The sequence below is a fragment of the Dermochelys coriacea genome, chromosome 13 (assembly GCF_009764565.3).
Source record: "Dermochelys coriacea isolate rDerCor1 chromosome 13, rDerCor1.pri.v4, whole genome shotgun sequence".
Taxonomy (NCBI): Eukaryota; Metazoa; Chordata; order Testudines; family Dermochelyidae; genus Dermochelys; species Dermochelys coriacea.
The window spans coordinates 38,806,658-38,831,348 of NC_050080.1; the positions used below are offsets into that span (position 1 = coordinate 38,806,658).

A 24,691-nucleotide genomic window follows, 5' to 3' on the forward strand; every position below is an offset into this window, starting at 1 on the left:
CCCCGGTGCTCTTAGCCCTGACCCCGGCCATAGCCCCGCCCCCCGGGTAGCCCCGTCCCGGTGTTGTTAGCCCCGCCTTGGGGCAGAGAGGGGGAGGGGCGGGGCCCGAGTGGGGCAGAGCCTAGCCGGGGCAGATCTCAGTCCTCACCCGGGTCCACTCCGCGACCGCCAAGCGCCTCCACGCGAAGCCGCGGGCCGAGCCTCGTTTGCACCCTGGCCCCCTCCGCGTGTGCTGGGCGGCAGCATCCGAATATTTCCGGAGCGGGCCGAGAGCAGCGCCGTTGCCTTCGCCTGTCGGCGGAAATAACCGAGCGCGTCCGAACGGCTGCCGTCGGGCGCATGCGCAGTGACGAAACGGAGTCGGCTGTTTTCCGAGTGAGGACGGACGCATCCAAGCGCTGCTGGACCTCACTTCCGGGTCCCGAGCCTCTACCCGGAAGCTCCCGAGGAGTGACGGAAAGTCCCGAAGTCCACTTCCGGGTGCGCGCCGGCGCCGGCGGAGCCCGAAGTGCGGCCGGAAAGACCCGAAGAGCCGAGGCGGGCACTTCCGGGTGAGCGAAGGTCGCCGAGCGGGACCGGAAAGAGCCGAAGGCGCACGAGGGGCGGCCCGGAGGCGGCCGAGCGGCTCCGGAAAGAGCCGACGCGCGGCCGGAAGTTGCCGAGCGGGCCCGGGCCGGGCGAGGGAGGAGGCCGGTAGCGGCGCCACACAAGATGGCGGACGGGGAGGAGGTGACTCTGGACGGGAGGCCGCTGCAGGCGCTGCGGGTCGCCGACCTGAAGGCGGCCCTGCAGCAGCGCGGCCTGGCCAAGAGCGGCCAGAAGAGCGCGCTCATCAAGCGGCTCCGCGGGGTGAGGCGCGGGACGCAGCGCGCATGCGCAGGGGGACCCCCGCTCCCCGCCCGGCACAGGGCCCCGGGGCCCCGGAGGGAAGCCAGCGCGCATGCGCGGGGATCCCACCCTCGCACGGACGGGGGGCGCGGAAAGAGGGAGCCCGGGGGCGCAAGGGTGGGGGGAGGCCCGGGGTAGAGCCAACTGCCGCCAGCAGGGGGCGGGGCTTGGGGGAGATCTCCCTGCCCCCACCAGCGGGGGGGCGGGGCTTGGGGAGATCCCATTGCCGGCGCCACTGGGGAGCAGGACTTGGGGAGATCCCACTACTCCCACCAGCGGGGGGGGGACCTGGGGAGATCCCACCGCCCCTACCAAGTGGGGGCAAGATGTGTGGAGATCTCACCCCCCCACCAAGCGGCAGGGTTTTGGGGAGATTCCACTAGCACCACCAATGGCAGGGTGGGGCTTGGGGAGATCCCACTTCTAACTCCAATGGGGAGCAGGGTTTGGGGAGATTCCGTTGCTACCACAAACGAGGGGTTGAGGCGTGGGGGGATCCCACTGCTGCCGTCAACAGGGGGCAGGGCTTGGAGGAGATCACACTACCGCTGCCCTCAGGGAGCGTGGGGCTTGGGGATCCCTTTGCCACCACAAACTGCAGAGGTGAGGCTTGGGGAGATCCTCTTGCTACCACAAATTCTGTAGGACAGTGAGGCTTTAGGTAATCCCTCCGTTACCACCAATGTTGGGGGGCAGGGCTTCATGTGGATGTTGTGTTGGACAGTTCATGGTTGGTGGAGTTGTGGTTGAGGGACACAGTCGGTTTGGTTGGAGAGTGAATGTTGTGCTAGCACTTGATGTTGGATTATTGTTGAATGACATGATGGGATTGTATTAAGTGATGGATGTTGAGCTGGGTTGCGTCTGAGATATCATTGAATATCAGGGATGGAAGGGACCTCAGGAGGTATCTAGTCCAACCCCCTGCTCAAAGCAGGACCAATCCCCAACTAAATCATCCCAGCCAGGGCTTTGTCAAGCCTGACCTTAAAAGGCCTTTTTAAGGAAGCAGATTCCACCACCTCCCTAGGTAACGCATTCTAGTGTTTCACCACCCTCCTAGTGAAAAAGTTTTTCCCAATATCCAACCTAAACCTCCCCCACTGCAACTTGAGACCATTGCTCCTTGTTCTGTCATCTGCTACCACTATATATATATATGGTGGAATAGGTCAGATGGCAACTGTTGTGTTGGGCAGTCAACACTGGGTTGAGTTGTTGGGTTACAAGATGCAATTGGATTGGATGGTGGTGGTTGTTGGATTGGGCAGCCGATGTTGGGCTGGGTTCTAACTGATTTGTGTGATGGGATTAAATGGTAGTGGTTGGATTGGGCATCTGATGGTGGGTTGGGTTGGGTTTTAGTTGAGTTGTGCGATGGAATTGGATTGGATGGTGATGCTTGCATTGGGCAGCCATTGTTGGGTTGGTTTGTAGTTGAATTGGGCCATGGAATTGGATTGGGCGGTGCTGGTTGGAGTGGGCAACCAATGTTGGGCTGAGTTGTGCAGTGGAATTGGATTTGGTGTTGCTGGCTGGGTTGGGCAGCTGATGTTGGGTTGTAGTTGAGTGTGTGGTGGAATTGAATTGGGTGGTGGTGGTTGGGTTGGACAGCTGATGTTGCACTGTGTTGTAGTTGGGTTGGGCGGTGGAATTGGATTGGGTGGTGGTGGTGTTCAGAACATTAGTTTACGTATATCCACCAATCTGGGTCGAGTGACTAGTCCAGTGCCCTGGGATTTTTCCAGCTGGGAGTAGAAATTGGCGATGGAATCTGGCGTTTTGTCTGATGCAGTTTTGTTTGCTTACGAAGAACGTACATAATCTTGTTTTTCTGAATGCAGGAGGAATCCAACACCAGCAGCTGGTTCCTGTGCTCGCTGTCCCGAGCTTGCTTTTAGTTTTCTTTTCAGGCCACGTTACTGTGCTTCCAATGTGTCTGCTTGGCTTTCTCCTTCATGGCTTTCTCTGTCCATGTGTCTCTCTCTTGCTTGTGCTGAGTCTAGTCTTCCCACACTCTGACCCACACTTACCTCTGTGTCTGAATTGTTTGTATTCATGAGTGGCCTTGGAGATTCCTACTGTTACCTGTGCTAAGCTTGAATGAAGGACAGCTTTTCATCTCATTGATAATAATGGGCTTTGAACCCAGTCTGTAACAGAGCGCTGACCTGGGTGGGGTTGGATGGCCACTCTTGTGTTGTTCTGTTGGGTTGATGATTTGGCAGGCGAGGACATGGGCAGCAGATGGATTGAGGTGGGCTGAAGCTGGATGGGTGAGTTGAAAGGTGGCTTTTGAGTGGGATGGATGGGGATGTTGGCGGATTGAGCATGACTGACGCGTGTTATGTCGAGGTGGAGTTGGTTTGGATGGCGGATGTCCTGGGACAGTCCAGGAATGTGGCAGACACTGTTCAGAGTCTGGTGCGATGGTGGATTTTCAGGGCTATATAGCTAGGTCTGTGGCTTGTGGAGGGTCAGTGGGTTGGATGGCAAACACTGAGTTGGTCAGCCCATGGGCATTATGTTGAGAGAGTCGACTGGGGGTCTCGGGTTGTGGGGTGGGTTAGAGAGTAGACATTGCGTGGGTAGGGTTGAGTCAGGCCTTGAATGTAGGCTTGATGGGATGACTGCCAAGTTGGAGAGGCTGCAAACAGACATTGGGTGGGAAGGTGGTCATTGGGGTGGGCGTAGCTGGGTTGGGTCAAGTCACGGAAGAAGGCTGGGGGGAGGACGTGACTTTGGAAGAGTGGGGAGAGGGTGTAGGGTCAGGCTGCAGAGGCTCCATGCAGTTTGGCAGGCTGTGGCGGTGCATTGAGGGAGTTGGGTTGTGCATGGGATAAAGGAGAGCACTTGGATGGTTGTGTTGGGTCATGCGCGTGAAGGTTGGGCTCAGCTGGGCGGGGGCAGGCCCTGTGTGTAGGGTTGGGACAGGAGGACTTGGAGGAGCTGGGGGCCCCTGTGGCATCAAGGATCCGTCACTGAGCTCAGTGTCTCTCCACCCCAGGCCCTGATGCTCGAGAACCTCCAGAAGCACTCAACCCTGCACGCCACCTTCCAGCCCAACTCCCAGGTGAGGCCCCGTCATGAGTACCGGGGGGCCTGAGTGCAGGTGCAGGCAGTACAAGGGCTCTTCTGTCACACCAGCCACCACCAGCCCACAGTGAGGGCAGGGGGGGCTGTTCCTTCTTCTAGCCCTGCGTCTAACCACTAGAGCCCACTGCCTTCCCAGAGCCAGGAGAGCCCAGGAGTCCTGGCTCCCAGCCCTCCCTCCCCCCCCCCCCAACCACTAGAGGCTATTGCCTTCCCAGAGCTGGGAGAGAGCCCAGGAGTCCTGGCTCCCAGCCCTCATCCCTCAATCCCCTCCCAGAGCCAGGAGAGAACCCAGGAATCCTTGCTCCCAGCTCCCCCCCCCCCGCCCTAACCCCCAACCACTAGAGCCCACTGCCTTCCCAGAGCTGGGAGAGAGCCCAGGAGTCCTGGCTCCCAGCCCTCCCTCCCGCCCCCCCCGCCCTAACCACTAGAGCCCACTGCCTTCCCAGAGCTGGGAGAGAGCCCAGGAGTCCTGGCTCCCAGCCCCACCCCCACTCTAACTACCATCCCCCCCACAGAGCAAGGAATGGAACCCAGGCATCCTGCCCCTCACCCTCTCATCTCCCTGCAGATCGGCGAGGAAATGAGCCAGAACAGCTTCATCAAGCAATACCTGGAGAAGCAGCACGAGCTGCTGCAGCAGCGGCTGCAGAGGGAAGCGCGGGAGGCAGCTGAGCTGGAGGGTGAGTGTGGGGCGGGGCGGGGCGGGGCCCAGTCCCTAGTATCTGTGTCCAGGGACCCTAGTTCTTCTCAGCCTGTGTGTGGGCACCGGGCATGTTTGATTGGCTGGAATTCCCCTCATCATTCAGCCAATGGGCATGAGGCTTCTTCAGAACCCAAGCCACCAGGTGAGGTGGAAATGGGTGCCTTTGATTGGCTGACTGCAGAGGGGGTGTCAGCCAATGGCAGGGCTGCTGCCAGGTTTGCCTCTCTGGGTCTTCCCAGTACTACCTGCATCCTTCCCTGTTTCTGTGACTGGAGCAAGCTTTGCCCTCTGCATCTGGAGCAGGTGGCTGACTGGACCCGAGAACCCTGGGATCTAGAACAACATGCTTTGGAGATGGTGTTCTGGAGTGGGATTCTGGAATCTAGAAAACCTAGCACTGTGACTGATTTAGAACATGTAGCCCCAGTCCAGGATTCACTGCAGAAGGGTATGTGGGACCCAGAAATCTAAGGTGATCTAGAACCTCGCTCTCCCCAGGGACGTGTCATTGCTTCTGCTCATGAGCTCTCTTTGCCACAGTAACCAAGCATTTTAGAATCAGGGGGTCTAGACCGAGACACCTAGAACATTGATTGGCTCTAGACCCCTCAGTGCACTCTTTGAGACCATATACAGCAAATATCTAGAATGCTGTCTGCTCCAGATAAGGGTTTCGAGAGACCAGGATATCAGTCTAGAACCTAGAACACTCTAGATCCACGGCACTCAGATAGTTTTGGGGTGAACACCGGCTCCCATGATCCTTTGCTATCTGGATGTGAGATCTGGTCCGGGGGGTCAAACCACTGCAGATTCAGAAACCTCACTGCTTGAGAAGCTAGAAAAGCGGAGAGGCAGCAAGAATGGAGAAGAAAGGTGCTGGGTCTAGAACAGGTGGGTTCTGGCTCAGAAGGAGCGAGGTTCTAGATCACGTGATGGGTTCTGTCCAAGCTTCACGTGGCCTCTAGAACAGGCACACATCTAGACTTCCCTGGTGGGATCTAGATTCAACAGAGTGGGCCTGGCCTGGGGATCCAGAAGGGAGAGGTTCCGGATCAGGGGGTGGTGCAAAGGTCTAGAGCAGGATGCAGGCTGGACTCCAGGCCCAGCCCCTTGAGCTGATGGTTCCCTGTCATTTCCCAGCCTCCGGGAAGAGCTACCCCATCTCCCGGGAGAGAAACGACTCCGATGAGGAGGGAACCAGGAGGCAGGAGCGCCGCTCCACCAGAGTCAGGCAGGTCAGTGGTGCAGCATAGAGGAAGGGGGCGCCAGGCTGCAGGGAACGGGGCGGGTGCGGAAGGGGGTGCTGTGCTGTGGGGAGTGGGGAGAAGACAGGGTGCTGTGCTGAAGGGTGTGGGGGGCTCTGTGCTGCGGGGAGTGGAGGGGGCAGGGGGTGCTGTGCTGCAGCGGGGCAGCTGGGAGCGCCCTCTATCAGCTGCTCCTCTTCTCTCCCAGGCCAGAGCTGCCAAGGCCCCGGAGGGTACCCAGGCTGTGGGGCTGGAGGAGCGGGAGGTGCCCCCAAGGGGTCGGAGGAGTGCGCCGCGGCCTGCCCTGAAGCTGGAGGAGGAGGAGGAGGAAGAGGAGGAGGAGGAAGAGGAGGAGGAGGAAGACGATGAGGAGGAGGAAGACGAGGAGGAGGATGAGGAGGAGGAAGCGAAGGCTCCAGAGGGGAAGGAGTCTTCCCGGGGGATGGGGGAAGCCTGGCCCCAAGGCCCTCAGGCGAGCAGCTCACCCCAGGAAATCAGGGGGTCCCGGCAGGAGAAGGGGGGGTTCATGGCCCCAACACCCCAACAAACAAGAGTGCCCAGATCCCCAGCATCCCTGGAAGTGGGGGGGCCCAGATCCCCAGTACCCCAGGAAGTGGAGGGGCCTGAGGCCCAGGGAATGGGGGGCCCCAGATCACCAGGGTCCCAGGGAAGGGGGTCAGCCCAGGTCCCGGTGCCCCTGGAGGCAGAGGGGCCCGGAGGTCCTGAGCTCCAGGAAAGGGGGGTGACCAGGCCCTCGGAACCCCAGGGAAGTTGGACAGCTGTGACTCCAGCCGCCCAGGAGAAGGGGGAGCCCAGCCCACCGGCCCCTCAGGAGAAGGGGGAGCCCAGCCCACCGGCCCCTCAGGAGAAGGGGGTGCCCAGCTTGCCAGACCCTCAGGAAAAGGGGGAGTGCAGCCCAATGGTCCCCGAGAAGAAGAAGGAGCCCAGCCTGCCATCCCTCCACGAGAAGGAGGAGCCCAGCCTGCTCTCCCCTCATGAGAAGGGGGAGGCCAGCCCGACGGCCCCCCAGGCAAAGGGGGAGGCCAGCCCGACGGCCCCCCAGGCAAAGGGGGAGGCCAGCCCGACGGCCCCCCAGGCAAAGGGGGAGGCCAGCCTGACGGCCCCCCAGGCAAAAGAGGAGGCCAGCCTGACGGCCCACCAGGAGAAGGGGCAGCCCAGCCCAACGGCAGCCCAGCTGAAGGATTCCCCAGAGAAGAAGGGAGCGGCTGGGCTCCAGGATGACAAGGGGGCCCCCCAGGAGGAGGCAGAGGGGCCCCCTGAGATCTCACAGGAAGGGGGGGCATCTGCAACCCCCAGCTCCCCAGCCCCTCCTCAGCTGTCAGAAGGGGAGGCACCAATGGTCCCGCCTGGGGAGGATGAGCCCCCTCCCCCACTGCTGACCAAGGAGGCCCCCCCCAGTCAGAAAAGGCCGTTGGGGACCCACCCAGTATCACCTTCCCCTCCCCCCCAGCGCCGGCGGAGGGGCGGGTCCGACTCAGACTCCGACTCAGACTCCACCTCCTCCGGGTCCCACTCCAGCCGCTCTGAGTCACCCACCAGGAAGCGCCAGGCCTCGCGCTCCAGCTCCAGCAGCAGGAAGGTGAGCCCCAAGCCACCTGCCCTGCTCCCTGTGCGATCTAGAACCCAACCCTATGCCAGAGCCATGTCCTGGAGGGTTAGGCCTGTTCCAGACCCAGTCTTGGTGTTCTAGATCCCCCTCCCCACCAGCTCCTGCTCCCTGTGCAATCTAGAACCCAACCCTATGCCAGAGTCATGTTCTAGAGCACTAGGCCTGTTCCAAACCCAGTCTTGGTGTTCTAGATCGCAACCCCCCATTATAGACCCAAAAGATGCCCCGTCCCTCCGTGGTCTAATTCTGGGCCCCATTCCTGCATCCCTTCCTGCGGTGCTGGGCTCGCTCCAGGTGTAGGTGGGTGTTCTAGACTCTAGTCAAGCCCTGACTGAGAAAGAGCCAGAATTTACCAATGTACATTGCCAAAGAGGCACAGTAATATGTAAGCAGCCCCCCATGAGCTCCCAGCGCCTCCCGTCCACTGGCAGCCCCACTGATCAGCTCCTCCCCCTCCATCCCCATACCTCCCAGTCAGCTGTTTTGTGGCATGCAGAAGGCTAAGGGGGCGGGGGGGAGGAGGAGCGAGGGCACAGCAGGCTCAGGGGAGGGCACGGGAATGGGTGGAGTGGGGGCAGGGCCTGGGGCAGAGCCGGGGGTTGAGCAGTGAGCAGCCCCCCAGCACATTGGAAAGTTGGTGCCTGTAGCTCCAGCCGCAGAGTCGGTGCCTAGACAAGGAGCCACAGATTAAGTTCTGAAGAGCCGCGTGTGGCTCTGGAGCCCCAGGTTGGCCACCCCTGCCCCAGACCCTGCAGGACACTTGCCTCTCTAGGCCTCTGCTCCAGAATCCATGTGGATCCTGCCTCTGGTGCTGGCTATTAGTGACCATAACACAGAGAGGTTGAACATCATGGGGGGTGCCCCCACAGTAGTGTCTACATTCAGAAAGGGATAGATAGCAACGGAGGCAGCTGGTGACCCGGAAATTCAGAGGACCAGGGTGAAATGCCTGCAAACTACAGGGAGAGTCAAAGAGGCTCAAATTTCAGAAATCCTCCAAATTACAAATAGGGGAGGAAGTGGGGAGAGGCCAAAAGTGAGTCAGAGAGGAGCTGACCCCCAGCAGGGCCAGAGGAGCAGCTTGCAAGAGACACCCAGTGTCACAGCAGGAGTGGCCGGAAGCCTGTCGGAAGCAGGGAATCTGGTACTAAAGGAGCCCAAGGCCATGGCAGAGACACGCTCTCGGCATCGCTCCTCGCTGCCCGGCCACAGGTCAATTCTCACCTCCCTCCCCAGCCGTTCTCTGGGGGTGATGGGGCTGAGGATGCGGAGCGCGGTGATGAATTAACCTAACGTAATGCCACAGGACCAGGGCTCTGTGCTAGGGAACCGGCCTCGCGCCCAGCAGGCTGGCACCTCGCTCCTGTGATGCCTGTTTCTCCTGGCAGTGCCAGGCCCGGGCTGAAGTTTGGTGCCTGGCTAAGCTCTAGCAAAGGGCCCCACGGGCTGTGAGAAGGGAAATCTCCCTCGCCGGGCTCTGGTGATCCGTGGAGGGGGCCCACAACTGCGGAGCCATGGGCAGGGTGGGAAAGGGCAGAGAGCCTGGGCCAAGGTCCCTCCCCAAGGGCTCCTAGCCCAGTGAGCAGGGGCAGGGGGAAGGTCTCTCCTGGGTCAGTGCTCTGGACCCACGCGAGAGATCTCGGAGCCGCGGTTCGTTCCCAGCAAACGGACGCTCACTGTGCAGCCGCCCTCAGAAAAGCTCATGGCGCGTTAGGAGAGAGAACAAGACAGGAGATCTCATCCTACCCCTGTCTGAATCCCTGAGCGCCCAGCGCCCACCCCTGGCGGCCCGCACGCACAGATCCAGGGCACTGGGAGAAAGGCCAGAACCAGGCTGCGGGGGCTGGAGCGGGCTCCGTGCGAGGAGAGACGGCAAAGCCGGGGCCTGCTCAGGGGGGAGAAGAGGCGACCGTGGGGCCACGGCAGAGGGCTGGGGTGGAGACTGTGACTATGGCTGACACAAACTGGGGGACTCATGAACATGCAGCAGGTTTCCAGCAGGCAGAATTTCAGTTAACCTGTGGAACTCACTGCCAGAGGATGGGCTGAGGCCAGAAATAGACGGGTGTTTGACACACAAGGAGCCAAATTCCTGGAGGCCAGGTCCAGCGACGGCTATTGGCCAAGCTGGTCAGGGATGCAGCCCCCTACGCTGGGTGGCTCCAGAGCTTGGGCTGCCAGGAGCTCGGTGGCTCACTCAATGATTGCCCTCTTCCGGCCAGTCGGACACAGGGTCCTGGGTGAGAGGGATCCAGTTCTTAGGTTCCAGGGCCTCTGATGTTCTAGACCCTGAGGACACCCCCCCCCAGTTCTGTTCAGACCCCAACCCTCTCCAAACCCTACAACCACCCTGGTTACAGATCCAGCTGGTGGTTCTAGATCCTAACCAAGTTCTCAAGCCCCAAGGAGCCAGACTCCTGCTCCTCATCGGGTCGATACTCTAGATCTGGCTCTAGGTCTCCTTCCCCCATTCCAGATCACACCTGGGGGTGGGGGGCAGCCGGGGTCAATGCCTCACTAAAGCTCTGTCTTCTGTTTACCTGGACGCCCCAGTCACGCAGCCCTGACGCCTTGTGGGCTGGCCCCAGTTCCCCACACACCAAAGAACCCTCCCTGGCAGGACAGCAGGAGGCGCCGGAGAGTCCCATGGCAGAGGGCAAACCGGCCCCCTCGCCCCTACCGGCCCCCCAGAGACGCCCCAGCCACGGGCACCAGCACAGCCCGTTGTCGCAGCAGGTATGAGAGAGAGGGGCACGGGGCCTTTTCCTCCGGGGGCATGGAATGGGGTACCAGGGGGGAATGGGGCATGGGGCTTTTCCCCTCCAGGGGGCGTGACTGGCTGGGGGGATGGGGCTTTTCCTCTCCGGGGGTGCTGGTCCCGCTCTGGCCCCGGGGGCTGGCTGGGGGGTGGGACTGGGACCCCTCTAACACAGGCCCCTCCTCTGCCTCTCCACACAGGGCGGCTCAGAGACCCCGGGGGGCCCAGCCAGGGCAGAGCCCACGGGGGACCCGCCGCGCCAGGCCGAGCAGAGGCAGCATACGAAGTAAGTGTCCAGGCTCTGACGCCTGGGTCCCTGAGCCCGCGGGGAGGGGCTGGGATGGGACAGTGGGGGAAAGGTGGGTTCGGACGCCTGGGTCCCTGAGCCCGCGGGGAGGGGCTGGGATGGGACAGCGGGGAAAGGTGGGCTCGGACGCCTGGGTCCCTGAGCCCGCGGGGAGGGGCTGGGATGGGACAGCGGGGGAAAGGTGGGCTCGGACGCCTGGGTCCCTGAGCCCGCGGGGAGGGGCTGGGATGGGACAGCGGGGGAAAGGTGGGCTCGGACGCCTGGGTCCCTGAGCCCGCGGGGAGGGGCTGGGATGGGACAGCGGGGGAAAGGTGGGCTCGGACGCCTGGGTCCCTGAGCCCGCGGGGAGGGGCTGGGATGGGACAGCGGGGGAAAGGTGGGCTCGGACGCCTGGGTCCCTGAGCCCGCGGGGAGGGGCTGCACTGGGCCATGCTAGTGGAAAGCTGCTGTGCAGGCTGGAGATGGGGGGGGTCGATGGGGACGGGGCTGTGAGCTGGGGGAGGAGCTGAGGGGGCTGTTGATGGGGCGGGGCTCTGAGCGGAGGGGGGGGTCTGAGGGGGCGGGGCTCTAAACTGAGGGGCTGTGAGCCGGGGGGGGGGGGCCGTTGATGGGGGAGGGGCTGTGAGCCGGGGGGTCTGAGGGGGCGGGGCTATGAGCGGGGGGCCGTTAATTGGGGGAGGGGCTGTGAGCCGGGGGGGCCGTTGATGGGGGAGGGGCTATGAGCGGGGGGCCGTTGATGGGGGCGGGGCTGTGAGCCGGGGGGGGCCGTTGATGGGGGCGGGGCTATGAGCCGGGGGGGGGCCGTTGATGGGGGAGGGGCTATGAGCGGGGGGCCGTTGATGGGGGCGGGGCTGTGAGCCGGGGGGGCCGTTGATGGGGGCGGGGCTATGAGCGGGGGGCCGTTGATGGGGGCGGGGCTGTGAGCCGGGGGGGCCGTTGATGGGGGAGGGGCTGTGAGCCGGGGGGTCTGAGGGGGCGGGGCTATGAGCGGGGGGCCGTTAATTGGGGGAGGGGCTGTGAGCCGGGGGGGCCGTTGATGGGGGAGGGGCTGTGAGCCGGGGGGTCTGAGGGGGCGGGGCTGTGAGCCGGGGGGGCCGTTGATGGGGGCGGGGCTGTGAGCCGGGGGGGGCCGTTGATGGGGGAGGGGCTGTGAGCCGGGGGGGTCTGAGGGGGCGGGGCTATGAGCGGGGGGCCGTTAATTGGGGGAGGGGCTGTGAGCCGGGGGGGGCCGTTGATGGGGGAGGGGCTGTGAGCCGGGGGGTCTGAGGGGGCGGGGCTGTGAGCCGGGGGGGCCGTTGATGGGGGCGGGGCTGTGAGCCGGGGGGTCTGAGGGGGCGGGGCTGTGAGCCGGGGGGGGCCGTTGATGGGGGAGGGGCTATGAGCGGGGGGCCGTTGATGGGGGCGGGGCTGTGAGCCGGGGGGGCCGTTGATGGGGGAGGGGCTATGAGCGGGGGGCCGTTGATGGGGGCGGGGCTGTGAGCCGGGGGGGCCGTTGATGGGGGCGGGGCTGTGAGCCGGGGGGGCCGTTGATGGGGGAGGGGCTATGAGCGGGGGGGCCGTTGATGGGGGAGGGGCTGTGAGCCGGGGGGGGCCGTTGATGGGGGAGGGGCTATGAGCGGGGGGCCGTTGATGGGGGCGGGGCTGTGAGCCGGGGGGTCTGAGGGGGCGGGGCTGTGAGCCGGGGGGGCCGTTGATGGGGGAGGGGCTATGAGCGGGGGGCCGTTGATGGGGGCGGGGCTGTGAGCCGGGGGGTCTGAGGGGGCGGGGCTGTGAGCCGGGGGGGCCGTTGATGGGGGCGGGGCTGTGAGCCGGGGGGGGCCGTTGATGGGGGAGGGGCTGTGAGCCGGGGGGGGCCGTTGATGGGGGCGGGGCTGTGAGCTGAGGGGGCTCTTGAGGGGCGGGGGGGCTCCGGGGGGCTGCGGCGGTCCCGCCCCCGCGCGGGGGCTGCTGGGTAGCGGTAAAATGGCCGCCCCGCCCGCTCGCCGCCCGCCGCTGCCCCGGCCCGGTCCGCAGCCCTGAGTCGCCATCGCCGCCGCAATGCCGGGCCCCCGGGCCCGCGGGTGAGACCCGCCCCCGCGCCCATAGCCCGCCCCCCCGGCCCGCGCGCCGCCCCCCATTCATTGCCGGCCCCTCCCTGCTGCGCACCCCCCATTCATTGCCGGCTTCCGGCCCGGCGCGTGCCCCTCCCCCATTCATTCCCTCCCGCCCCCCCACGTGCGGCCCCGCGCCCCCTTCCTTCCCCCCCCCGCCGCGGCTGGGGCTGAGCTGGCGGGGGAGGGAGGTTGGGGTGTTCGTGGGGGGCGGGCGGAGGAGGGTGTTTCCAGGCTGTGCTTTGGGGGGGTGGGGGGTGAAGGATGCGGGAGGGAGTGGGGGCAGGCTAGGAGTAAAGGGCTCTGGGATGCGGGGAGCTCTGGGGGAGTGAAGGGGTGCTGGGGTGTGGGATGCTCTGGGGGGCCAGGAGTGAAGGGGCTCTGGGATGTGGGGAGCTCTAGGGGTGCAGGAGGTGGAGGGAAGGGGGTGGGAGTGAAAGGCCTCGGGGTATGGGGGGCTGGGGGTGAAGAGGCATGAGGAGCTCTGGGATGAAGGGGATGGGGATGGGGGGGAGTGTAGGCTCTGGGGTGTGAGACACTCTGGGGGTGAAGGGGCTGGGGGTGTGGGGGGCAGGGGTGAAGGGGCTCAGGGTGAAGGGGTGCAAGGGGCTCTGCGATGAAGGGGCTGGGGATGGGGGGAGTGAAGGCTCTGGGGTGTGAGGAGCTCTGGGGGTGAAGAGGTTCTGGGGATGAGGGGGCTGGAAGTGAAGGGGCGCTGGGGTGTGGGATGATCTGGGATTATGGGGGGGCTGGGGGTGAAGGCTCTGGGGTGCAAGGGGCTCTGGGGGTGAAGGGGCTGGGGTGGCCAGAGGTGAAGGGGCTTGGGGTGTAAGGGGGGCCGCAAGTGAAGGGGCTGGGGGGGCAAGGAGCTCTGGGGGTATGGGATGGGGTGAAGGGGCTCAGGGTAGCAGGGAGCTCTGCGGGTGAAGGGACTTTGGGGTGACGGGAGGCTGGGAGTGAAGGGCCTGGAGGTGAAGGGTAGGGGCTCTGGGGGGGCGGGGAGCTCTGGGGGTGATGGGGCGCTGGGGGTGAAGGGATGTAGGGCACCCACCCCCCAGTAACCCCCCATTTCCTCCCAGTAACCAGGAGGAGAAGGAGGAGGTGCCTATGGAGTTGGAGCCCCACCAGGCCGGTGCCAGCCCCCCGGCCGGCCCCCCTGCTCAGCCCCCCGGCCCTGATGAGCGCCCTGACGGGGGCCCCGAGGACGAGGAGAGGAAAGAGGTAGCATGGCGGGGCGCCCCGTGGCATGGTGGGCAGGTGGGGGTCCCGGGGGGGGGTAGCTCAGCCAGCAAGGGGCAGGGCATGGGTTGGGGGGCGCCAATGGGGAGGACTTTGCTGGCAAAACCTGGGTGGGGGAGGGGTCTGTCCCCCTTCCAAGGCATTTGGGGGAGGTCTCCCCCACTTCCAGAGCTGCTCACAGTGGAGGAGACGGGGGGCTGGGATAAGCCCGCATGCGCTGCCAGCCAATTTGGGGGTGCTTTCCTGGGCACCCCCTGCCACGGGAGGGTTTTCGGAACCCCCGCCAGAGCCAGCCAAGCCTCCCCCTGGCCCCCCGTTAGCTGTAGTTTGGGGTCGCAGGGCCTGGGGGGCTGCGGGGGCGGTGGTTGGTTCTGCAGAATGTCGACTTGTCATGAGGTCCATCTTTCCCGAGCTCCACCCCAATCCTTGGTGCTCCCCCCGCCCCGGCTGGGGGCACCCCCTCTCCCAGAGCCGCCTCCGGGGACGGGCAGGACCCCCCACGGCCCCCCCAATCCCCCGTTGACCTTCTCCTCTGGACTCCTCTGTTCTGATCCACGTTTTTAAAGAGCATCCGGCCCAGCGGGCGCACGCGCCAGAGAGATGCGGAGAGAGAGACAGAGAGCGGGCGGGGGGAGGGAAGCATGAACCCTGGCATCCAGGCGGTCCAAGCTCTCAGCCGCGGCGGGGCCCCTGGAGACACTGCTCCCACGCAGCTCCACTGGGATGTCGTCTGCATGTGGGGCCAGGGGACCTGCTGCTCATGAACCTTGGCCCCTGGGGTCTCCAAGCTGATGGGACTGTCCAAGGACCTGGGGGTCATCTCCAGGCCCCCGAGGTCACTGATAGTTCTGGGGGTCTCCAGGCTGGTGGATTCACCGCAAACCCCTCTGTTACTGACCTGCGCCCCCGAAGGGTCGGCACTGCCAGGAGCCTCCGCCGCTCCTGGGACTCTCTCCAAGGACCTCTGGCCCCTAGGCGTCTCCTCCAGCCCCCGGGCATCTCCGCTGCTCCTGGGACTCTCTCCAAGGACCTCCGGCCCCCGGGTGTCTCTTCTGGCCCCGAGGGTCTCCGCTGCTCCTAGGACTCTCTCCAAGGACCTCCAGCCCCTAGGCGTCTCCTTCGGCCCTCGGGGTCTGTTGCTCATGGGACTCGACACCCGGGGGCAGAACTCCTCCAACACCCGGGGGCAGAAATCAGCTGCTCAAGGAATGAGCTCTGAAGACCTTCCTCTCCTGGGGGTCCCTGCAACTCTCACCAGTCATTCCAAGGATCTCCAGCCCCTGGGGTCTCATTTGCTCTCAGACCATGCTAGGACCTCCAGCCCCCAGGAATCTCCAGCTCTGGGGTCTCCATTGCTCTCAGACCATGTGAGGATCTCCACTTCTGGGGTTCTCCTTGATTCCAGGCATCTCCGTTGCTCGCAGACTCGCTCAAGGGATCTCCAGCTCCTGGGGCTCTCTTCCCCCAGGGAGTCTCCACTGCTCTCAGGACTATGCCAGGACGTCTGGGCCCTGCGATCTCTGCTGCTCTTGGGACTCGCTCCAGGACCTACAGCCCCCGGGGACAGAACTCGTCTGCTCAAGGGATGAGCTCTGAAGATCTTCACCGCCAGGGAATCCCTGCAACTCTCAGGGGTTGCTCCAAGGATCTCCAGCCTCTGGGGTTCTCCACCCCTCTCGGGACTTGCTCCAAGGATCTCCTGCCCCTGGGGTTCTCCTCCACCCCGGGGGGTCTTCATTGCTCTCGGGACTTGCTCCAAGGATCTCCTGCCCCTGGGGTTCTCCTCCACCCCAGGGGTCTTCGTTGCTCTCAGGACTTGCTCCAAGGACCTCCAGCCCCGGGTGCCCGCTCTCTTGGGACTCTCCACCCAGCCCCCCGCCGGCGGGCGGCTCCCACCTTTGCCCTCTCTCCTCCGGGACGCCAGCCAGCGCTAGGTTTCTCCGCCACCACCACCTTGTCTCTTGCCGCCCCACCCCGCCCCTCCAAACCTGGGAGGGTGCATTGCGATTGGACCGGCCGTTGCCTAGATACCCTGGGCACTGCGGTGCGATTGGCCGACGAAGGACGCCCCAGGTGTGAGATGGTACCTGGCGCCTCTGGCAGCACCTTTATTTCTTCTTGTCTCTTTGGTTTCCTTATGTTCTTTAAAGACAAAGGAGGTTTTTGGTTAAACTCTTTGTGTGGAGTTTTTTGGGGGAGGGGCCCAGCCTCCAAGGTGTTAATGGATCTGTGGGGCAGCAGGGTCCCCAGCTCCCTCTTTGGGGTTTGAGCTTTCCAGGAATAAATCCAAGGGGTCAGCATGGGACCTGGAGGTTCGGGGGGCAGAGTTGGGTCACGGAGCTCACAAAGAGCACGGTGGGGCCAGCAGCTTGGGGGGGCTGGTGGGGGGGCAATGTGAGGGATTGGGCTCATGGGGGAGGCAGTGGGGGGATGGGTCATGGGGGGCAGTGTAGGGGGATGGCGGGGGCAGTGTGTTGGATGGGGGCAGTTTGTGGGGATGGCGGGGGCAGTGAGGGGGTCAGGGTCCTGGGGGGCAGTGTGTGGGGCTGGCTGTGAGCAGTGAGGGGGTCAAGGTCATGGGAGGCAGGGTGTGGGGTTGGCAGGGGGCAGTGAGAGGGTCAGGGACATGGGCAGTGTGTGGGGTTGGCAGGGGGCAGTCAGGGGAATCGGGATCATGGGGGGCAGTGTGTGCGGCTGGCTCTGGGGTAGACACCCTTTCCCAGGTCTCTGAGCCTAGCCGTGCCCTGTTGCTAGGGGGGAGGGTGCCCTGTTATTCCTGGATTGTCTGAGAACCCCCTGTCTCCCAGCCCGTTGGCCCCATCTGAGCCACTTGTGCCCCCCATCCCAGCAGGTCTGGGGGCCGCTGCCCCACGGAGAAGTGCTGACTGGCGCCCTCCCCCTGTGTGGGGCTCTCTCCCCTCCTCTGTCTCGTTCCTTCTCTCCGCAGGCTGCTGCACAGCACAAAGCCTTCAAGAGGAAGATCTCCGTCGTGTGTAAGTGATGCCCTGAGACCGCCCCCCCCCCGAGATCTGGATGGGTTCCTAGGATCCCTGACTCCATAGGTGCCCCGTGGGTCAGGGATGGGCTCAAGGGGCAATGGGATTGGCCATGGGGGAGGGGCACTTGGTCCCTGCCCCATGTGCTGATTGGCTGTAGGATTGTGTGTGTGCAGGGGGGGAATAGGGGGTGCCCCTGGATATTAGGGGTGGCCCTTGTGGGGATCCCCATCCTGTGCTCTGATTGGCTGTCAGGGCTGGGGGTGGCCAGGGGTAGGGCAGTGGCCCCATGCTGTGCTCTGATTGGCTGTTGGGTTGCAGCAGCGGCCAAGGGGGCAGCGGCGGGGAACAGTGACACGGAGGGCGGCCAGTCGGGGGGGCGCAAGCGGCGCTGGGGGGCCAGCACAGCCACCACCCAGAAGAAGCCGTCCATCAGCATCACCACTGAGTCGCTTAAGGTACGGGGGCCCCTGCCCTGGACACCTGGGTCCCTTTCCTTCTTCCAGCCTCTACCCATGGGGGGACATGCCATCCCCTGATGCCTGGATCCCTCGCCCGCTCTCTCCCCACCGGGGGGTCGGTACAGTGGGCACTAGGTGGTGTCCCCAGACACCTGGGTCCCATGGCTCTCCCTACTGGGGGCTTGGTGCAGTGGGCTCTAGGTGGTGTCGCCAGATGCCTGGATCCCTCGCCCCCGCTCTCCCCACCGGAGGGTTGGTGCAGTGGGCACGAGGTAGTGTCCCCGGACTCCTTTGTCCCATGGCTCTCCTGGGCTTTCGCTACTGGGGGATTGGTGTGGTGGGCTCTAGGTGGTGTCCCTGGACACCTGGGATCCATTGCTCTCCTGGTGCCCACAGAGCCTGATCCCCGAGATGAAACCGGTGGCAGGGCAGGAGGCGGTGGTGGATCTTCATGCCGACGACTCCCGCATTTCGGAGGACGAGGGGGAGCGCCACGGGGAGCCGCCCGCCCATGAGAAGGGGCTCAAGATCTGCCGGACGGTCACGCAGGTATGGGGGAGCCAGAGAGCCCTGCACTGCCATCCCAGATGCCGGACTCCCCTTCCCCCCTGCCAGGGTCCCATTACCCACATGCTTGCTCTCTCCTGTGGCAGGTGGTGCCAGCCGAGGGACAGGAGAACGGGCAGGGCGAGGAGGAGGAGGAGGAGAAGGAGCCCGAAGAAGAGCAGCCTGAGGTCCCGCAGGTCACCGCAGAGTTACCGCTGCCCCCACCTGTGGAGCAAGAAGTCAAGAAAGGTCAGGACTCGGCTGGGGGGCAGCGTGGGGGGTGAGGCCAAGCTGACCTGGGGGAGTGATGGTGGCTAGGCGAGGGGCTGGGGGCATCTGGAATGGGGGACTGGGCTGGAGGAGCGTGGGTTGTGGGGCTGGGGGGGCCTGGAATGGGGGTGGAGGCTGGGATGGGCTGGGGGGCAAGGCCGGACTAGTCTCCAGGCAGTGTGGGAGATTGGGGGTGCCTGCAGTGCAGGGCAAGGCCGGGCTGGGGGGCAGTGTGTGGGGCTGGGGGGGCTCACAGGAATCAGTGGGGGAAGCAGAGACCATGAGAGAGGGCTGGGGGGGGTGACTTGGGGGTCAGGGAGGCATTTGAGGGGCTGGGGGAGTCGGGAGCTCCCCCATGGCTATCTGACCCCTCTCTGCCCCCCGCAGTGACACTCACTGACACCCTGACACGCCGCTCCATCAGCCAGCAGCGCTCGGGCGTCTCCATCACCATCGATGACCCTGTGCGCACGGCCCAGCTCCCGTCGCCCCCCCGCGCCAAGCCCAGCCCCATTGTGCATATCTGCAACCTGGTGAGTGGGGGTTGAACCCTGGCCCGGCCCGGCCTGGCTCTGCCGCACCCAGCTCAGTCGGCTCCGGCTCCGGGCCCGGCCCGGCCTGGCTCTGCCGCACCCTGCCCAGTCGGTGCCCGGCTCCGGGCCCGGCCCGGCCTGGCTCTGCCGCACCCTGCCCAGTCGGTGCCCGGCTCCGGCTCCGGCCCCGGCCCGGCCTGGCTCTGCCGCACCCTGCTCAGTCGGCGCCCGGCTCCGGGCCCGGCCCGGCTCTACTGGAGCCTGCCTGGCCTGTTGCCAGGCGTGGAGTGAACGGGGCGGGGGCTGTGGCCCGGAAAGGCCAGGCTCAGGCTGCTCCGGAGAGGTGGGAGCCCTGCTCCATCTGCCGCTGCCCCCGCTGCCCGGCACGTTACCCCGCTCAGCCCACCCCTGTCCTGCAGGTGCGGCCCTTCACGCTGGGCCAGTTGAAGGAGCTGCTGGGCCGGACGGGGACACTAGTGGAAGAAGCCTTCTGGATCGACAAGATCAAATCGCACTGCTACGTCACAGTGAGTGTGTGTCCGTCTGTCCCTCCCTGCCGCGGGTCGGTCCCCGCCGCCCTTGCTCCATCTCTCTCTCCCCGCAGTACTCCACGGTGGAGGAGGCTGTGCTGACCCGCAATGCCCTGCATGGGGTGAAATGGCCCCAGTCCAACCCCAAGTTCCTGTCCGCCGACTTCGCCGAGCAGGATGAGGTACCAGCTGCTGGCAGGGCGGGTTGTTGGGGGGCATTACGCCCACTCTGTTCCCTTCCCCCTGGCTGGATTACCCCATGGGGCTCTGTCAGGGGGAGGAGTTTCGGGGGTCAGGGCTAGTTTGCAGGGGGTCGTTGGGGGGCTGGGAGGAGTTTGGGGGCATCAGGGAGTGTCAGGGCACTATGAGGATTTTGGGGCAATTGGGGTGGGGCTGGGAGGCTGTTGGGAGTTTGGGGGGAGCAGTGTGGGAGTTTGGGGGGGAGCAGGGGCAACCTCTGACCCCCTCTCTCCCCTCAGCTGGACTTCCACCGAGGGCTGCTGCCGGAGCGGGTGGTGGAAGCGGCGGCTGCGGCGGCCCCGGGGGCCGGGCCAGCCGGAGGGCGTGGGGGCCGGCGCTCAGCCCCCCGGGAGCGCTCGCGGGAGCCGGAGCGGGCGGTGCGGGAGCAGTGGGCGGAGCGGGAGCGCGAGATGGAGCGGCGGGAGCGCACGCGGGCCGAGCGCGAGTGGGACCGCGACAAGGTGCGCGAGGGGCCCCGCTCCCGTTCCCGCGAGCGCCGCCGCAAGGAGCCGCCCAAGGCCAAGGAGAAGAAGGGCGAGAAGAAAGGTACTGGGGTGGGGGATGGGATAGGGATGTGGGGGTGGGGCCTGGGGAATTGGAGGGCTGGCTGGGGGAGCTCTGCGGGGAGACCCTGCTGAGCCCCACTGACCTCTTGACACCCTGCCCCCACCCCAGAAAAGGCCCCGGAGGAGCCCCCCGCCAAGCTGCTGGACGATCTCTTCCGCAAGACCAAGGCCGCTCCCTGTATCTACTGGCTGCCCCTGACCGACACCCAGGTGAGCGTGGGGGGTCTCCCGGGCTCCCTACCCCTGCTCAGTGTGGGAGCTGGTGCCACAGGGCAAAGAGGCTGGGGGGCTCTTGGGAGGGATTGGGGGCTCCCCAGCCCGGCACTCACCCCATCTCTCACAGTTTGTGCAGAAGCAGGCGGAGCGGGCAGCCCGGGCGCGGGAGCGCGAGCGGCGCCGCAAGGAGCTGGAGGAGGAGGAGTTGCGCCAGCGGGAGCGGAGCCGCCAGGCCGAGCGGGACAAGCGACGGGAGCACAGCCGGGAGCGGGGGGCTGGGGGCGCCCCAGGGGGGGCTGGCGGTGCTGAGCGGGGGGGCCGGGAGCGCCGGGAGGCCAAGAGGCACAGCCGGAGCCGGAGCCGCAGCACCCCGGTGAGGGACCGCGGGGGGCGCCGCTGAAGGCCCCGTTGGCCAGCTGTGGGGGAGGCAGGCCCAGCCCCCCATGGGGCCACCCTGGGGCTCTACCGGGGGCTGCTAGATTACTGAGTCGGATAATTCTGCCTCACCCGGGCAGATTCACCCTCTCCCGCTGCCCCCCAGGGCAGATCCCCCTCCCCCAAACCCCATTAATTTGTATTTTATTTTGGGACAAATGTTTTTTTATTCTGCTGTCGCTGGGAATCGAGAGGAATAAAAGCCGGAGTTAGTTTCATACGCGAGGGGTGTGTGTGATTCCTGGGGGGCTCTTTGGGGTCACCCCTGAGGTACAGCCAGACCCCCACAAAACCTACTCAGTGCCCTGCCCCTGCTCTGCTGTGGGGCTGTTCCCAGGACCAGCCGGAAGAAATGAGTGGGTGTTTGGGGGAAAATCAAGCAAATCCCTTCGTAAAACCCTGGGGAGATGGTATTTCTCAAGTGGTGTTTTTGCTCCTGCCACCCCAGATTCTCTCTCAAACACACCCCAGCATTTCTCATCTGGTAAAAGTGTTAAAAAGTGGGGAAGGTTGGTGGAGTTGAAAGTGTTGTCACTCGTTAACCAGGCTGCAGTTGTTAAACGAGGGGAAAGGCCCTTTTCCCAGTAGTTTTCTTTGCAATTTTCCAGGATAAAAACACTTTAAACGAGGAAAACGTATCACAAGAGGAAAACACTCTGACAGGTTTGAAATGGCCCCAAAGCAACAGGTGAAGTGATGGACCAATTCTGCAGCTTTGCAGGGTTTAAAACCCCAAGAAAAACGAGGAACCTGGCTTTGATTTTTCCAGAGATGGGTGGGATTAGCCGGTTCCTCACCCGCCGCATCTCTCATCTCCTGGGGCCGGCTGCAGCTGTTTGGCAACATTGGGGGGAAACAGACTGTTAGAGGAGAGGAAATGCAACCATTTTTAGCAGGTTTTTCCAGTTTTCCTAGGACAAATACCAACTTGTGACATGAAGAGAAAAACGGCATTTTGGAGAGGAAACCGTTTTACACTCCAAGGTGATTTAATTTCACACTCTGCAAACCAATTAAAGTGGGGATTGTGGCCCCTTTTCAAACACTTCTCCGGGTGAAAAAACGATAAAAACGTTCCCATTGAATGAGGAATTGCTCTGCCTGATGGGGAAAATAAACCTTAAAATATTTAAAATTGATTAAAAAAGGACTAATTTTTTTAAAAACAAGTTTTATTTTTTAGGCTATTTTTAAAAAAATGCCAGACAGGCCTGTTTAAAAATGTAGGTTTTTCCTTCATTCTCTCCCTGTGTGAGTTTTAAAAAAACTCAATGAAATCTGTGAAGGAGCGAAAATACTTTACCAGGATGAAATTACTGACAATTGGAAGAAAGGGATGGGGAGGAGGGGCTTTTTCACGTGCATGCTTGCATCCATTCCATGTTAGGTGTGTGCTGTGTGCACGGTTGCTGGAGATTTTTCCCCTAGTGGTATCCATAGGGCCTGGGCCTAGCGCCCCCTGGAGCCCTGCGCTCATGCACCGGTATAAAGGGGTACCACTGGCCCCACACCCTTCAATTCCTTCTTGCCGCCTGAGACAGTTGCCAGAACGTCTCTTGCAATGGCAAGTTTCCTAGTGGTTCTTGGAGTTTTTCTCTTGTGTATAGTTTTACTTTAGTTACTTAATTCGGTATCCCGCTTCAGGTGCCTGGCTTTCCAACTGTAAGCCGCCTGCCGTAAGCCCAGGCCAGCAAACGACCTGCATGCGAGCTGCTCAAAGAGCCTCGGGGAAGGTCACGTCAAGGACAGGTGCAAGATCTGCAGAACTCCGCACAGCTGAGGACAGGGACGTTGGCTTGAATGCCCCGTTATTGGAAGTGGCTCTTAGCCCGGGAACATTGGCCTTTGTGCACACCGGGCCCCTCCCAGCACCATGGCACTCCCGGCACCACTCTCCATCTCCCATGCCAAGGAAGAGGCACAAGAAACAGCAAGCAGAAACAGGACACGCCCTGGTGCCTTGGAGGACTAGGTGGGGGACAAGGTGAGATCCATGCCAGGCCAGTTGTCCTCCCCAGAACCATGGACAGCAGCAGCAACTCTCCCCCGGGCACCAAGCCTGGTCCAGGACCCATCACCGACTCCTGGAAGCAGTCGGGGCACCCTCTACCTACAAGCTCCATTGACACCTGGAGGTGTTCCAGGCAGTGAGGTACTTAATGTCTCTCCTGGTGCCCCCCACATCTTCGAACCTCAACCAGCCCCTTCCAGGGGGAGTCCCCCATCCATGGGCCCACCATGGTCTCCTACCCGAAGCAGATCTCCGGCTTCACAGCACCGTTCGCCAGCCTCCTGGGCACCAGTTTCTTGGCATCAGTCCCCAGAGCCACAACACATATCCCTGGTGTCGCAGCACCAGTCTCTGGCTCAATGCCATTCCCCGGCCCCCCATCACTGCCAGTACGTGGACACGGCAACGGCTCCGCCATGGTCCCCAAGGGAGGAATCCTCTTCTGACTCTGGGGTTAATCCATCCCTCCCCCAAAGAGGCACTGGTACCAGTCGTACGCGTTGGACCTCGGTGCGGGTCTGTCTGCAGGCGCTTGGACACTCGGGCATTGGCCAGCACATTGGCCTTATTGGAACCCGTGGACCTTGCTCCCAGATGTCATCCTCAGTGGTCTCCGAGGCGTACCCCAGCACTGGACCTGGATTCAGACCCCGACCCTGGTACCGAGCTTCCATCTGTCACAGTGGAGGAGGAAGCAGCCCCTGATGGTTTCAGCCACTACAAAGCGGGGCAGACAGGGAGGAACAAGCACCACCCCTGAAAATAGGGATGTGAAAAGACTTGATTGTTTTGGTAGGAAGGTGTGTTCTGCAGCTAGCTGATGATTTCGTATCTCCAACCAGCGGGCATTGCTGGGGAGACGCTACGTTAATATTTGGGACTCTGTGGCCAAGCGTCAAGACCCCCATCCCAGAAGTCGAGGTAGGAACTCTAGGCCATCGTGGAGGGAGGCAAGACCACCTTAGACACGGCCGATTTGGCAACCAGATCCTTGGCGTCAGCTGTGTCTGTGCGGTGCAGTTTGTGGCTGCGGTCTTTGGGCCTTTCTTACAAGGCTCAGCCATTAGTCCCAGACCTCTCCTTTGGAGCTGCACAGCTTGAAGGACTCCAGGGCCACGTGTTGCTCTCTGGGCCTCTACACGCCCCGAACCTCAGAGATACTTCAGCCACAACCGCCTCTCAGGTTCTCGGGTCTCCCAGGAGCAAGGCCTACAAGAAAAAGGGGAGAGATTGTAAGTGCCGGCACTAGCGAAGTCAGTACAAACTAAAATTTCATACAGACAATGACTTGTTTATACTGCTCTATATAGTATACACTGAAAGGTAAGTATCATGTTTACATTCCAGTTGATTTATTTTATAATTATATGGTAACGAGAGTATTTTTTCACACAATGCACAGTCAACCTGTGGAACTCCTTGCCAGAGGATGTTGTGAAGGTCAAGACTCTAACAGGGTTCAAAAAAGAACTAGATAAGTTCATGAAGGATAGGTCCATCAATGGCTATTAGCCAGGATGGGCAGGGATGGTGTCCCTAGCCTCTGTTTGCAAGAAGCTGGGAATGGATCACTTGATGATTCCCTGTTCTGTTCATTCCCTCTGGGGCATCTGGCATTGGCCACTGTCAGAAGACAGGACACTGGGCTAGATGGACTTTTGGTCTGACCCAGTATGGCCATTATGTTCTTAAAGGAAGCAGTGTTTCAATACTAGCGTGCTGTGACGCTTTTTTATTTTTGTCTGATTTTGTAAGTTATTTAAGTGAGGTGAAACTTGTGGTTTGCAAGACAAATCAGACTTCTGAAAGGGGAACAGTAGTCTGGAAAGGTTGAGAGCTGCTGATTTAAAGGACATTTATTTCCTCATCTCCCATCTTCTGTGAGCAAGGGTGATTCCTCCGGTTCGTGCTGGAGCAGCACCCTTACCA

At 62.8% G+C, this 24,691-nt stretch overlaps 2 protein-coding genes across 9 annotated transcripts; both read left to right on the forward strand.

Annotated features, from left to right (window-relative positions):
- Positions 1-680: 680 nt before the first annotated feature.
- On the forward strand, positions 681-20,971 carry ACIN1 (apoptotic chromatin condensation inducer 1). 7 transcript variants are annotated; one of them, XM_043496225.1, is made up of 19 exons: positions 681-849; positions 3,896-3,961; positions 4,553-4,664; positions 5,831-5,925; positions 6,143-7,063; positions 7,130-7,534; positions 10,118-10,300; positions 10,523-10,608; positions 13,799-13,940; positions 16,906-16,951; positions 17,276-17,412; positions 17,812-17,964; positions 18,069-18,210; positions 18,619-18,764; positions 19,184-19,291; positions 19,369-19,476; positions 19,774-20,080; positions 20,210-20,310; positions 20,444-20,971. In XM_043496225.1, the coding sequence occupies exons 1-19, from the start codon at positions 712-714 to the stop codon at positions 20,714-20,716; spliced, it is 3,669 nt and encodes a 1,222-aa protein (XP_043352160.1). In that variant the 5' UTR covers positions 681-711; the 3' UTR covers positions 20,717-20,971. The 7 variants fall into 7 exon arrangements, with proteins under 7 accessions (XP_043352160.1, XP_043352161.1, XP_043352159.1 ...); XM_043496226.1 differs by having other exon boundaries at positions 6,143-7,030; positions 7,097-7,534; XM_043496224.1 differs by having other exon boundaries at positions 6,143-6,777; positions 6,811-7,534.
- On the forward strand, positions 14,011-16,327 carry LOC122456561. Of its 2 annotated transcripts, none has more exons than XM_043496231.1 (2): positions 14,011-15,074; positions 15,506-16,327. In XM_043496231.1, the coding sequence occupies exons 1-2, from the start codon at positions 14,750-14,752 to the stop codon at positions 16,225-16,227; spliced, it is 1,047 nt and encodes a 348-aa protein (XP_043352166.1). In that variant the 5' UTR covers positions 14,011-14,749; the 3' UTR covers positions 16,228-16,327. The 2 variants fall into 2 exon arrangements, with proteins under 2 accessions (XP_043352166.1, XP_043352165.1); XM_043496230.1 differs by having other exon boundaries at positions 14,017-15,506; positions 15,655-16,130.
- Positions 20,972-24,691: the final 3,720 nt, after the last annotated feature.